Source organism: Pongo pygmaeus, chromosome 2 (genome assembly GCF_028885625.2).
Source record: "Pongo pygmaeus isolate AG05252 chromosome 2, NHGRI_mPonPyg2-v2.0_pri, whole genome shotgun sequence".
Classification (NCBI taxonomy): Eukaryota; Metazoa; Chordata; class Mammalia; order Primates; family Hominidae; genus Pongo; species Pongo pygmaeus.
Genome location: NC_085930.1, coordinates 150,661,919 through 150,677,269, shown reverse-complemented (window position 1 = coordinate 150,677,269; position 15,351 = coordinate 150,661,919). Strand labels below are relative to the sequence as shown.

Genomic DNA, 15,351 nt, shown 5'->3' with positions numbered 1-15,351 from the left:
GAGATACAATACTATACATTTAAGTTGTATATTACTTTTGTAAACTATAAGAAAATTTATTGGGAAAATGTCAAAAGGTGGTTTGTAGATTCTAGTTACGTGCCTGGAAAGAAAGAAAAATACCTTTTTATTATTTGGGTGTAATTCTTTTGAAACTTCAAAGGAAATAATTAATAAAATGTAACATGCTTTTCAAACCGTAGTATATTAGTGGGGTTTGCTTGTTTGTTTGTTTTTTGAGATGGAGTCTCACCCTGTTGCCCAGGCTGGAGTGCAGTGGTGTGATCTCGGCTCATTGCAACTTCTGCTTCCCGGGCTCAAGTGATTCTCCTGCTTCAGCCTCCCAAGTAGCTGGGATTACAGGCATGTGCCACCATGCCCGGCTAATTTTTTGTATTTTCCATAGAGACGGGGTTTCACCGTGTTAGCCCAGGATGGTTTCGATCTCCTGACCTTGTAATCTGCCCGCCTCAGCCTCCCAAAGAATTGGGATTACAGACATGAGCCACTGCGCCCAGCCCAGTCCATCTTAAATTGGAAGCTCTCTATTTAAATCTTAAACATACAGGGTTTATACATTTTTTTAGAACCTGAGCTCTTTCAAACACCAAGACCCTATCTTTCCAAATAACATCAAAATTTGGCCACGGCATGTAAACACTCTATAAGTTCATAAACCAAACAAAGAAACCAGGAGGAAGCATTCTTTATCAAAGGAACTAAATTAAGAAGCTAAAACCTAAATAAGAAAATGAAACCACAGACTGGGCACGGTGGCTCACACCTGTAATCTCAGCACTTTGAGAGGCTGAGGTTTTTTATGGTGAAACTTGTCTCTACTAAAAATACAAAAATTAGTTGGGCATGGTGGTGGGTGCCTGTAATCCCAGCTACTCAGGAGGCTGAGGCAAGAGAATCGCTTGAACCTGGGAGGCGGAGGCTGCAGTGAGCCGAGATCGCACTACTGCGCTCCATTTTGGGCAACAGGGTGAGATTCCAGCCTGGTCAACACAGCGAGACTCTGTCTCATGTTTACTGCCTACCTCCCTCATGCCCACTGCTAAGATCTTATTGAAATTTTAGTATAAAAAATAATTAAAGGGGCTGGGCATGGTGGCTCATGCCTGTAATCCCAGTACTTTGGGAGGCCAGGGTGGCCATATCACTTGAGGTCGGGAGTTCAAGACCAGCCTGGCCAACCTGGTGAAACCCTGTCTCTACTGAAAATACAAAAATTAGTCGAGTGTGGTGGCACATGCCTGTAATCCCAGCTATTCGGGAGGCTGAGGCGCAAGAATCGCTTGAACCCAGGAGGCAGATGTTGCAGTGAGCCGAGTTCGTGCCACTGCACTCCAGCCCCGGCGACCGAGCGAGACTCTTGTCTCAATAACAATAATAATAATAATAATTAAAGTAAATCTGTAAAAGGGCTGTAAAAAATGATAGGGGTATAGATTTTCCAACTAGAAAATGAAAGCTAGTGTTATTATAATGAAAAGTGAAAGCAGAGAAATCTACATCGCATATTGCGTGGAAGAAGTCAGCATCAGAAATGGTAGCCATTGTACCCTACATTGTCACAGAGAGGCTCCAGGCTTAAAGTTGACTTGTGTAGAAAGCAAGAATGAATTGTTGGAGGAAGTAAGGAGGGTGATTAAATAAAGACTTTTAGCAGCTGGGCCAGCTGAACCATCCCAACCCTTCAAATCCCCTTGTACCTCTTATCCCACCTCCATACACAGAGCAGTTGCCCCAGAAACATTTCTCCCCCAGGGCTGAAATTTGGAGAATTGATCCCAGGGAAACAACTGCCTGCTTCAGCTGGGTTTAAGAATTTTAGTATGCCCCAGAACAGGTTTTCCTCATACTGGCATTTGTATTTGTGGGAAGAGAGAGAGACCAGACTGGCTGCCTGCTTGCCTGCTTAGCAGCAAATACAACCTGAAGTTAAGCTTGTTGCCAGCATGGCCCACTCACATCCACAGAAGTTGTGGTTAGCCCTCCACAAGTGGGGGAACCTTCTTAGGAAAACAAGCCTGCATACAAGAAGCTCATGTAAACTCTATATATTGAAAACTTGAATCCAACATTCGTGAACATGAAAGAACAGGACATTTTTGGAAAACTGTGATGAAAGAAAAGGAACAAGATGAATAAACAAAAGTTATGACCCAAGAGGATGTAGAGCAGTAAGATAAAAAAGAACAATAAAATAAAGTTGTACTTATCACCCTTTGAGAGGTCTGAAGGTTCCTGAGAAGAGATAATATTCATGAAAGAAAAAGAAGATCCTATGGAAAAGAAGCAAAGAAGAAAAACATTCTGTGAAGTTTAAAACATGATTGCCGGCTGGGTGTGTTGGCTCACACCTGTAATCCCAGCACTTTGGGAGGCTGAGGCGGGCGGATCAGTTCGAGACCATCCTGGTCCACATGGTGAAACCCTGTCTCTACTAAGAATACAAAATATAGCTGGGCATGGTGGCGCGTGCCTGTAACTACTTGGGAGGCTGAGGCAGGAGAATCGCTTGAACCTGGGAGGCAGAGGTTGCAGTGAGCCGAGATTGCACCACTGCACTCCAGCCTGGCGACAGAGTGAGACTCTATCTCAAAAAAAAAAAAAAAAAAAAAAAAGATTGCTAAAAACAGTTCTTCAAGATATTAAAACATGAAAACAGAATTTTTAGTTTAATGAAATAACTTGGCAGCAGTCTAGTGTTGCTGCAGAGAATAGCTGGGATCGTCTTATTTGAAGATACCAGAAATCTACTGAGGCAGTGAGAACTACAGGGGCTAAAACTAGAGCAGGAAGAACCTCAGAAAGATGAGGGACTTCCACAGTAGCTTTTAGATATGGGGTTGTTTGCCGTTTGTGGGCAGGAGGCTGAGAATCTAGGGTTTTGTACAAAATAAAGGAGAAAAATTTTATGATCAGTTGATACAGAAAAAAGCACATGACTTGATTAAACTCTACTCATTATGGTAAGTGGCAAACTAGTAATAGAAGGGAACTTAGTATGTTAAAGACAATTGGCAAAAACCAACAGCAGGCCAGGCATGGTGGCTTATGCCTGGCATCCCAGCACTTTGGGAGGCCAACACAGGCGATTCTCTTGTGCCCAAGAATTCGAGACTAGCCTGAGCAACATGGCAGAACCCCATCTCTAGAAAAAATACAAAACTTAGCCAGGCATGGTGGTATACTCCCAAATAGTCCCAGCTATTTGGGAAGCTGAGGCAGGAGGATTGCTGAGTATAGGAGGTCAAGGCTGCAATGAGCCAAGATCAGGCCCCTGCACTCCAGCTTGGGTGACAGAATGAGAAGAATGTCTTTTTCTTTTTCTTTTTTTTTTTGAGACAGGGTCTTGTTCTGTCGTCCAGGCTGGAGTGCAGTGGCACAATCTCGGCCCACTGCAACCACTGCCTCCTGAGTTTAAGCGATTCTCCTGCCTCAGCCTCCCAAGTAGCTGGGATTACAGGCACCTGCCATCATGCCCGGCTAATTTTTTTTTTTTTCTTTCTATTTTTAGTAGAGACGATTTCACCGTGTTGGCCAGGCTGGTCTTGAACTCCTGACCTCAAGTGATCCACCCACCTCGGCCTCCCAAAGTGCTGGGATTACAGGCATGAACCACCGTGCCTGGCCAAGAAGAATGTCTTTAAAACACACACACACACACACACACACACACACACACACAAAGAATGTCTTTAAAACACACACACACACACACACATGCCAGGCGCAGTGGCTCATGCCTGTAATCCCAACACTTTGGGAGGCTGAGGTGGGTGGATTGCCTGAGCTCAGGAGTTGGACACCAGCCTGGGCAACATGGTGAAACCCAGTCTCTACTAAAAATACAAAAACTTAGCTGGGCATGGCAGGATGCACCTGTAGTCCCAGCTACTCAGGAGGCTGAGGCAAGAGAATTGCCTGAACCTGGAGGCAGAGGCTGCAGTGAGCAGAGATCACACCACTGTACTCCAGCCTGGGTGACAGAGCAAGACTCTGGCTAAAAAACACACACACACACACACACACACACACACACACAAACCTGACAGCAAACATTACATTTAGTAGTGAATAAAAAGCTTTCAACTTGGCATAAGAAACAAGGAGGATCCCTAGTTAATCAACACCTCTATTCAGTATTGTAGTGGAAATTCTTGCTAGTGCAGTAAGCTAAGAAACAAAATGGAAAGCCTTAATAAAAGAATTGTAAATGAAGAAATAAAATGGCACTATTTGCAGATGATGTGATTGTATCCCAAGAAAAAACAAAAGAATCTACAGACAAATTATGAGAAAAATGAATTTAGCAAGGTTGCTGGATATAAGGGCATATAAAAATGAACAGAATTTTTTTATTCTAGCAAAAAATATGAACAGGCCAGTAAACATGAAAAAGTGCTTATCAGCATTAATCATTAGAAAAATGCAAATGAAAACCACAGTGCAATACCACTTCACATCCATCAGAATGGCTACAATGAAAAGGATAGACAGTGCTAAGTTTGGCAAGGATATGAAGCATCTAGAATGCTCATACACTGCTGGTGGCAGGATAAATTGGTACAGTTGTTTTGGGAGTTAGCAGTATCTGCTGAAGTTGAATATACACATACCCGTAACTCATCAATTCTGTTCCTTGTGTATACTCAACAGAAATTTGTGCACACATTCACCAAAAACATGTACAAGAAAGTTTATAGAAACACTATTAGCCTCCAACTAGAAACAAACCAAATGCCCATCTGCAGAATGGATGAATGAATTGCAGTGTATTCATACCATGAAATGAATGAAATATAGTCACATGAAAAGTGTGAATGAATCCCTCAAATAGTGTTGTCAGATACAAAAGGGTACATATTATATGATTTTAATTTAAAGTTCAAAATAGGTAAAACTATAATAGAAGTCATGGTAACAGATATTCTTGAGGTGTTGGGTTTGGGTGGAACTGTAACTAGAAGGAGACACAACACAGATGGTTTGCGTACTTTTCTCTATGTGTTAGGTACGTCAATGAAAATTTACATTTAAAAACTCAGGGAGAAGTTAAACACTGTAGCCAGGTAACTCTCAACTTGTAGGCTGTAAGTCACTAGATGATGGGACAGGACTACATAAGAAGAAAAGGAAAGTTTTCTTCCTCATGTTGTGGGCTCCTGTGGTGTTTTCCTACCCATCTTTTATAGACTAAGCTCAGACAAAGGAGTGGAATTGCTGGGTCATACAGTTACTCTTTGTTTAGCCCTTTTGAGTATGGCTAGACTGTTTTCCAAAGTGGCTGTACCGTTTTACATTCCCATAAAAATGTATGAGTATTCCAGTTTCTCCACGTTTTTGCTAACACTTCTTGTGAAATGGTACCTCATTAATAAAAATTAATTTAAAGCATTTTGATTTGCATTCCTTGTATATTCTAGATGGAAATCCCTTATTAAATACATGATTTGCAGAGTTTTTCTCCAATCTGTGAATTGACCTTTCATTCTTCATGGTGTCTTTTGAAGCACAAATGTTTTTAATTGTGATGTTTAATTAATTTATTTTTTTCTTGTGTTACTTATGCTTTTGTGTCATATATCTAAAACATCTTTGCCTAATCCAAGGTCACAAAGACTTAACACCTACGTTTTCTTCTAAGAGTTTGATAGGTTTAGCTCTTACATTTAGGTCTTTGCTTTGAGTTAATTTTTATTAAGGTTAATTTGTCAAATGTAACCCAGAAGCATATAGAAAATCTATGAAGAAAAAATCGGTGGTTTTTTTTTTTTGGTTTTTTTTTTTGAGACAGCTTCTTGCTCTGTCTCCCAGGCTGGAGTGCAGTGGCGCAATCATGGCTCACTACAGCCTCGACCTCCTAGGCACAAGCAATCCTCCCGCCTCAGCCTCCTGAGTAGCTGGCATATATCACCACACCTGGCTAATTTTTACGTTTTTTGTAGCGATGAGGTCTCACTATGTTTCCCAGCCTGGTCTTGAAATGCTGGGCTCAGGCGATCTGCCTGCCTCGGCCTCCCAAAGTGCTAGGCTTATAGACTTGAGCCACTGTGCTTGGCCAAAATAGGGATTTTTAACATTCATTTTTATAACATTTTTACAGTTATTTTAATTTTTCAAACAAGCCTGGGTTTATTATTTAAAATTATCAGCTAAATTAGAAAAGTAAACTTTTATTTTAATCCTCATTTTCTAATGGTGAAATAAGCATCCTGAACTATTTTTTTCAAGAAAAGGCATACCGTTTCGGAAGGTGGCAGCAGTAGTAGTTAAGCAGATGTGACAATGGAAGTAACTTAAAGAATGAAGAACAGGCTACTCTGGGCACGTTACCTATGGGGTAGTCCTGCTCCACAAGGAGCAATGTAAAAAAAAGAAGAAGAACAGTAAAATGAATACAATAGAGTTTGTATTAGTTTTGCTCAGAAACATGACCCCCTCTCATATTGAATTTGGTCTTGTAGCCATAATTGACGATGAAATACATAACATAATACATAAACTACAGCATCTTATTTGCAGAAATACACTGGCTAATGAAGCCATGAAATTATCAAAACTTAAGCATAAAAGACAACAAAACATAAGTCAGTTCAAAACCAAAAGAACCATGGAGAAATAATAAATTGTTGGGCAACTGTCACCACTATCCATCTCGAGAACTTTTTCATCATCCCGTATTGAAACTGTCCCCATGAAGCATCAACACTACATTTGCCACACTCCCCCACAATCCCTCTGTTCTACTTTCTATGATTTTGACTATAATTTGATTTCATATAAGTGGAATCATACAATATCTTTTTATTTTTTTTTTTGAGATGGAGTCTCACTCTGTTGCCAGGCGTGTACAGTGGCGTGATCTCGGCTCACTACAACCTCTGTCTCCTGGGTTCAAGCAATTCTCCTGCCTCAGCCTCCCAAGTAGCTGAGACTACAGGCACGTGCCACCACGCCAGCTAATTTTTGTATTTTGAGGTTTCACCACGTTGGCCAGGATGGTCTTGATCTCTTGACCTTGTGATCCGCCCACCTCGGCCTCCCAAAGTGCTGGGATTACAGGTGTGAGCCGCCACGCCCAGCCCAATATTTATCTTTTTATGTCTGGCTTATGTCACTTATGTCTTCACGGTTCATCTGTAGTGTAGCATGTATCAGAATTTTATTCCTTTTTAAGGCTGAATGTATTTCATTATATGTATATACCACATTTTATCTGTTTATCCATTGGTGGGCAGTTGGGTTGCTTCCACATTTTAACTATTGTGAATAATGGTGCTATGAACATGGGTGTACAAATATCTGTTGAGTTCCTGCTTTCAGATTCATCTGGGTATATACCCAGAAGTGGAATTACTAGATCATATGGTAATTCTATATTTACTTTTTTGAGAAATTGCCATATTGTTTTCCACAGTGGCTGTATCATTTTATATTTCCACCAGCAGTGCATAATGGGTGCAGTTTCTCTACATCCTCTCCAACACTTTCTCGTTTTCAGTTTTTGTTTTTTTAATAGCCATTCTAATGGGTATGAAGTGCATCTCATTATGGTTTTGATTTACATTTCTCTAATGATGAGTGATGTTGAGCATCTTTTCATGTACTTTTTGGCCATTTGTATATCTTTGGATAAATGACTATTAAGTCTTTTGCCCTTTTTTTTTTTTTTTTTTTTTTCTTGAGACAGTCTCACTCCCAGGCTGGCGTGTGGTGGCCTGAACTGCAACCTCCGCCTCCCAGGTTCAAGTGATTCTCATGCCTCAGCCTCCCGAGTAGCTAGGATTACAGATGTGTACCACCACGCCCAGCTAATTTTTGTATTTTTTTGTGGAGATGGGGTTTCACCATGTTGGCCAGGCTGGTCTTGAACTCCTGACCTCAAGTGATCCACTTGCCTTGGCCTCCCAAACTGCTGGGATTACAGGCATGAGCCACTGCACCTGGCCCTTTGCCCGTTTTTGAATTGAGTTGTTTGGTTTTTTGTTGTTGTAGTTCTTTATATAGCGTTTTGCCTTTTAGTGTTCTTTAACTAGAGACATTTTTTGCTTAACTTTGAAAGTGGCTTACTGGATTGGTTGCAGGACCAAATCTCTCATCTGTGTATGGCAGGTGTTGACTCTTTTAACCTTCTTTGTTGAATTTTAATGTTGATGTTAATTGAGTTTTGGCATGATATTCTATTAACCTTCCAAATAATAAGCTTAATTTCTAGATTCAGCCATTGTTGAATAGTGCCCTTTGGTTTTATATTGCTTATGAAAATTCTAGCAGCTCATGAAGGGGATAAAATCACTTGTAGTGTACCATATGTTATGCATTTCATCCTCACAACTTGTGAGATGGGTATTCTGCATTTTTCAGATGAAGGACTGTGGATCAGAGTTAAATTGAGTAAACTGCTCAAAATATGTATCTGATAGTTTACTAATGTTGATATTTAACCAAGTTTTCTTCAAGTTTTTTATCAACTTATGCACTGAACTGATTTTATAAAACTCTTACATGTAGGCTTGTATCTACATTTCAAGAGTATAGCCATCACTATTTCATAATAGTTGTCAAAATTGTAGTTGTTCCTACTTAAGGACTATGTTTAGTTTCTTCCTTTAAATATTATCCAGGTATGACTACAAATATTATCCAGGTATGACTATAGAGAGCCAATTAGCCAAGTGATTGACCGAAACCACCCTATCTTATTGCTGCCTTTAACAAAAAGACCAAGAATTGGATGAAAAACAACCCTGCTTCACTTTTGGCTTTTCAAAAGTATGTCACTGGCTGGCCTGAAGGTAGTGAGTTATCTCAATTGATTGTTCACAATCAGTTGAACACAGATCGAACTCCTTGTTCTACACTTTACCCCCTACTTCAGTAGGGGGTAAAGACTACTTGAGTAGTCTTTAAAAAAAAAAAAGAAGAAGAAAAAAGCATGTAAACACTAAGTTGAGAAATTTATTTACTTTAAGCCATTAACCAGTTCTTTTCCTGGCTATATAATCCCATACACAACATTATTTCTGCCTAATAGAAATTTTAAAAGAAAATAAATATCTGAAGTTAATTTTAATATTTTTAATTTAATCCAGTATATCCAAAATATTGTATTTCAGTGTGTAATTAAATATAAAAATCACTAGTGAGGTATTTTACATTCATTCCTTACATTAAGTATTTAAAATCCAGTGTGTTAAACTTATGACGTATCTCAATTCACACTTCCCACATTTCAAGTACTCAGGAGCCACATGTGAGTTATGCCTAGGGGTATTGGACAGTGCTGATTAGGAGGTTTAAAATGCAACTCGTAAATTTAATTCATCTCTTCGATCTCAGTAAATGACCCTTCTTTCTAGAGGTCATTCTACTATTCCTTTCTTCCTTACCCTCCACTTCAGACAATTTTACTGATTTTTTGTCTTTTAAAATTTTGTAAACCCATCTTTTTGTCTCCTGCCCTACCACAGCCCCAGTTTGGGGATTCATATTCTCTTACCTGGACTATTGCAATACCCTCTCAATTGGTCTTTGTGTCTCTGCTTTTGCCTCATAAATTTCACTTCTACTGTTACTAATTCTGATTCCAAAATCTTCTGCTTTGCAGTGAGAATGTCTGCCTAACTGAAAATCTCACCATTCTACTCCGCTACTTAATACCATTCAGTATATTTTAGTGATTTCACATTATTTCAAATAAGTAGTCTGTGAGGTAAGATACGTATGCTATCCTATACTATCACAAGGGATGCATACACAACTCTTTGGGAATGTAGGGAAACAAAAGTAGATATCCTTTTCTCATATTCCTTTTAAAACTGCATGTTTAGTATCTGTTTCTATGTACATAACATAGAACATGTAAATTATTTATCAATAAATATATTCACAGTCCCACATCACTTAATGAGGGGCTATGTTCTGAGAAAGGCTTCATTAGGCGATTTCATCGTTGTGTGAACATCATCAAGTGTACTTACCCAAACCCAGGGTGGTTTAGCCTGCTATACACTTAGGTACTTGGTATAGCCTATTGCCCCGAGGCTACAAACCTGCACAGCATGTTACTGGTTTGAATACTATAGGTCATTGTAACACAGTGATAAGTATTTGTGTATTTAAACATACCTAAACATAGAAAAGGTAGAGTAAAAATACCTTGTAAAAGATTTTTTTTAATGATACACCTTTATAGGGCGCTTTTCATGAATGGAGCTTGCAGGACTGGAAGTTGCTCTGGGTGAGTCAGTGAGTGGTGAGTGAATGTGAAGGCCTAGGACTTTACTGCATACTACTTTAGACTTTATAATCACTATATACTTAGGCTACAGTAATTTATTTTTAAAAGATTTTTTCTTCTTCAATAATAAGTTAACCTTAGCTTACTATAACTTTTTTACTTCATAAACTTTTTAATGTTCTCAAACTGTTTTACTCTTGTAGTAACACTTGACTTAAAACACAAACAATATTGGCCAGGAGCAGTGGCTCACATCTGTAATCCCAGCACTTTGGGAGGCCAAGGTGGATGGATCATTTGAGGTCAGGAGTTCGAGACCAGCCTGACCAACATGGTGAAACGCCATCTCTACTAAAACTTCAAAAATTAGCCAGTCATGGGGGTAGGCGCCTGTAATGCCAGCTACTCGGGAGGCTGAAGCAGGAGAATCGCTTGAACCCGGGATTCTCAGTGAGCTGAGATCGTACCACTGCACTCCATGGGGATAGAGTGAGACTCTTTCTCAAAAAAACCCAAAAAAACCCACAAACATATTAATGGGTCCAAAAATACACTTAGATAGAATGAATAATATCTAGTATTTGGTAGTGCAATAGGTTGCTGTAGTTAACAACAATTGATTGTATATTTTATGTAACTAGAAGAATGGAATTCTAATGTTCCTAATACAAAGAAACAATAAAGGCTTGAGATGATGGATACCCCAGTTACCCTGATTAATCATTACACATTGTACAGCTGTACAAAAATATTTTCTTTATATCCTTATTCCATAAGCTTTTTTCTGTTTGTTTTTTAATTTCTAATTTTTTTTTTTTTTTTTTTTACTTTTGAAACTTTTTTGTTGAACACTGAGACGTGGCTGGGCAGGGTGGCTCACACTTATAACCCAACACTTTGGGAAGCTGAGATGGGAGGGATCACTTGAGGTCAGGAGTTCAAGAGCAGCCTGGGCAACATAACGAGACCCTGTCTCTACAAAAAAGAAATTAGCCAGGCATGGTGACATGCACCTGTAATTCTAACTACTTGGAAGGCTGAGGTGGAAGGATCACTTGAGCACAGGAGGTTTAGGCTGCAGTGAGCCATGACGGCGCCACTGCACTCTAGCCTAGGCAACAGAGTGAGACCCTGAATCCAAAAAAAAAAAAACCCAAAAAAGAAAACTGAGACAGAGGGCCACGCGCAGTGGCTCACGCCTGTAATCCCAGCACTTTGGGGGGCCGAGGCAGGTGGATCACCTGAGGTCAGGAGTTCTAGAACAGCCTGGCCAACATGATGAAACCCCATCTCTACTAAAAATACAAAAATTAGCCAGGTGTGGCGGCACACACCTGTAATCCCAGCTACTCGAGAGGCTGAGGCAGGAGAATCGCTTGAACCTGGGAGGCGGAGGTTGCAGTGAGCTGAGATCACGCCACCGCGCTCCAGCCTAGGGGATAGAGCGAGACTCTCTCTCCAAAAAAGAAAACTGAGACACATTATCCTAGGCTTACAGGGGTGTCAAGATCATCAATATCACTGTCCTCCACCTCCACATCTTGTCCCACTGGAAGGTCTTCAGGGGCAGTAACACACATGGAGCTGTCATCTCCTGTGATAACAATGCATTCTTCTGGATACCTCCTGAAGGATTGCCTGAGGCTTTTTACAGTTAACTTTAATTTATAATTTGAAGAAGTACGCTGTAAAGTAATGATGAAAAGTATAGTTTAGTAAATACAGAAACCAGTAACATACTCATTTATTATCATTATCAAGTATTATGTACTGTCCATAATTGCATGTGCTAGACTTTTATAGGACTGGCAGAGCAGTGGGTTTGTTTGCCAGCATCACCACAAACATGTGAGTAATGCATTATTACTCACATTAACCATTACGATGGTTACTACATCACTAGGCAATGAGAATTTTTCAGCTCCATTGTAATCTTATTGGACTACTGTTGTATATGCGGCCCATCATTGACTGAAATGTCCTTATGTGGCAAATGACTGTAGTTTTAATTTCAGTAAAAAACTATAATCTACATAGAATAGGAAAAGATAAGTATGTTAGGTCTACAAGGGCAGAGTTTTTGTGTTTTTTCACTGACTTATTCTCAGTGTCAATAACGGTATCTGGCATAGAATAGTAACTGGTCAATAAATATTTGTTGAATAAATAAATGCTGTGCATAGAAAAACACTCTAACTTTATACTTTATTAGGCCTTTAAGGCAAAAAGTAAGTTTAAATAAACATTTTCTCATCTCTATTCAATTTAAATTTTTGACACCTGAAGTAAAACTTAAATTACTGTCTTCTTGCATTATCTTACAGATATTTGTAAAGAAAGTCTCTAATATGTATAATGGAGTAAAAAAAACTTTTTTCCCTTCTAGTAAACGAAGCAAAAAAGGAGATAAAAATGGGAAAGGCTTGAGACACTTTTCAATGAAAGTGTGTGAGAAAGTTCAACGAAAAGGTACAACATCGTACAATGAAGTCGCTGATGAGCTGGTGTCAGAGTTCACCAATTCAAATAACCATTTGGCTGCTGATTCGGTAGGTAAATCATGAACCTGACATTGATTTTGATGGATGCTACCTCTTTGTGTTATCTTTGTTATAGATTTGAGCAATCACGACTATACTTGAGGGTTTCATCCTTTATTTTGGGGGATTTTTTTGTTGTTGTTGAGTTTTATTTTGGAGGGAATTCTTTTTTTTTTAGGCGGAACCTCGCTCTGTCGCCCAGGCTGGAGTTCAGTGGCGCGATCTCGGCTCACTGCAACCTCTGCCTCCCAGGTTCAAGCTATTCTTGTGACTCAGCCTCCTGTGTAGCTGGGATTACAGGCACACACCACCATTTCCAGCCAATTTTTGTATTTTTAGTAGAGACAGTGTTTCACCATGTTGGCCAGGCTAGTCTCAAACTCCTGATCTCAGGTGATCCACCTGCCTTGGCCTTCCAAAGTGCTGGGATTACAGGCGTGAGCCACTGTACCCAGCCTTAGTTTTTTTTTGTTTTTATTTTTTAACATTCAAAAAATATTTGGCCTGGCGCAGTGGCTCACGCCTGTAATCCCAGCACTTTGGGAGTCTGAGGTGGGCGGATCACGAGGTCAGGAGATCGAGACCATCCTGGCTAACACTGTGAAACCCTGTCTCTACTTAAAATACAAAAAATTAGCCAGGCATGGTGGCACGTGCCTGTAATCCCAGCTACTCAGGAGTCTGAGGCAGGAGAATTGCTTGGACCTGGGAGGCGGACGTTGCAGTAAGCCAAGATTGCACCACTATACTCCAGCCTGGGTGACAGAGTGAGACTCCGTCTCAAAAAGAAAAAAAATTTGGTCCCCTATCCAATAGTTTTTTATTGTTTCTGAATCTTATTGTTTCTTCAATGTCTAAGTCAACAAGAAAATTTTATTTTTAATTGGAAAAGGAATACATAAGTATGTTTATAAAAAATTCAGTTGTCCGGCAGAGTCTCAAATAAATGGAGTACAGTGGTGCAGTTTCAGCTCAATGAAACCTCTGCTTCCCAGGTTTAAGTGATGCTTGTGCCTCAGCATCCTGAGTAGCTGGGACCAAAAATGGCAAGGCTCTGCCTCTACAGAAAAAATTTTTTTTTCTTTATCTATTTTATTTTTTATTTTTTGCATATGGGGTCTCACTATGTTGCCCAGGCTGATTTTGAACTCCTTGACTCAAGTGATCCTCCAGGCTCAGCCTCCCAAAGTGCTGGGATTACAGGCATGAGCCACCATGCCTGACCTCTACAAAAAGTTTTTTTTTTAAATTAGCCAGGTGCAGTGGCACAAACCTGTAGTCCCAGCTACTCCAGAGAGGAGGATTGCTTGAGCCCAGGAATTCAATCATGCCACTGCATTCCAGCCTGGGCGGCAAAGCAAGACTTCATCTCTTTTATTTTATTTTATTTTATTTTTATTTTTATTTTTTTTGAGACGGCGTCTTGCTCTGTCGCCCAGGCTGGAGTGCAATGGCGTGATCTCGGCTCACTGCAACCTCCGCCTCCAGGGTTCAAGCGATTCTCCTGCCTCAGCCTCCCAAGTAGCTGGGACTACAGGCGCCCGCCACCATACCCAGCTAATTTTTATACTTTTTTTTTTGAGACGGAGTCTCGCTCTGTCTCCCAGGCTGGAGTGCAGTGGCGCCTCTCTCGGCTCACTGCAAGCTCCACCTCCTGGGTTCACGCCATTCTCCTGCCTCAGCCTCCCGAGTAGCTGGGACTAAAGGCACGTGCCACCATGCCTGGCTAATTTTTTGTATTTTTTTTTAGTAGAGACGGGGTTTCACCATGTTAGCCAGGGTGGTCTTGATCTCCTGACCTCGTGATCCACCCGCCTCGGCCTCCCAAAGTGCTGGGATTACAGGCGTGAGCCACCCTGCCCAGCCTAATTTTTATACTTTTAATAGAGACGGGATTTCACCATGTTGGCCAGGATGGTCTCGATCTCTTGACCTTGTGATCCACCCGCCTCAGCCTCCCAAAGTGCTGGGATTACAGGCGTGAGCCATTGCGCCCGGCCAACTTCGTCTCTTTAAAATATATATATATATATATATATGGCTATGACTGTTTCTCTAGAGCACTGATTTAGCCCTATCCTATTGATTCTGATATATTATTCTTTAGATGTTCTGTAACTTTGGTTTTAATTTGTTCTTTGACATAAGAATTGCCTTAGAAAGAGTTCTTATAGTTCCAAGTTTTGTTTGTTGCTTTACAGTTTTACTTTTATTACTTAATTTGTCTATTTGAACTATTTCCCTTTTTTTTTTTTTTTTTTTTTTGGATTACATTGAGATTTTCCTTGGGAGCCATTATATGGTGATTTTCTTTTTCTTTTCATGTTCTCTAGGCACTTGAAAAAAAAAGTATATAGCCTTCTGTTTCTGAGTGAAAGCCATGGTTCTCACGATGATCTGCAAGCCCCTTTGGGATCCTGCCCACCATTACCTCACTAATCTCGTCTTCTGCTATGCACTTTCTCATTTACTACCCTCCAGCCACATGTCACTATGCTCCAGCTACATGTTTTGTCCCTGATCAGGCCATTACACTTGCTGTTTCCTTTGCCTAGA

The 15,351-nt window shown here is 40.2% G+C and overlaps 1 protein-coding gene across 23 annotated transcripts in view; it reads left to right on the top strand.

The window, feature by feature from the left end:
- The window catches only part of TFDP2 (transcription factor Dp-2), a 205,638-nt gene that overhangs the window by 158,872 nt on the left and 31,415 nt on the right, over positions 1–15,351 (top strand). For 19 of the 23 annotated variants that reach the window (XM_063662293.1, XM_063662285.1, XM_054480210.2 and 16 more), the window contains one exon: positions 12,642–12,804. In XM_063662293.1, coding sequence (XP_063518363.1) covers positions 12,642–12,804 — 163 coding nt within the window. Of the gene's footprint in view, positions 1–10,210; positions 10,256–12,641; positions 12,805–15,351 lie in introns of all 23 variants that reach the window. The other 4 variants (XM_063662280.1, XM_054480208.2, XM_063662278.1 and 1 more) reach the window with 1 other exon arrangement.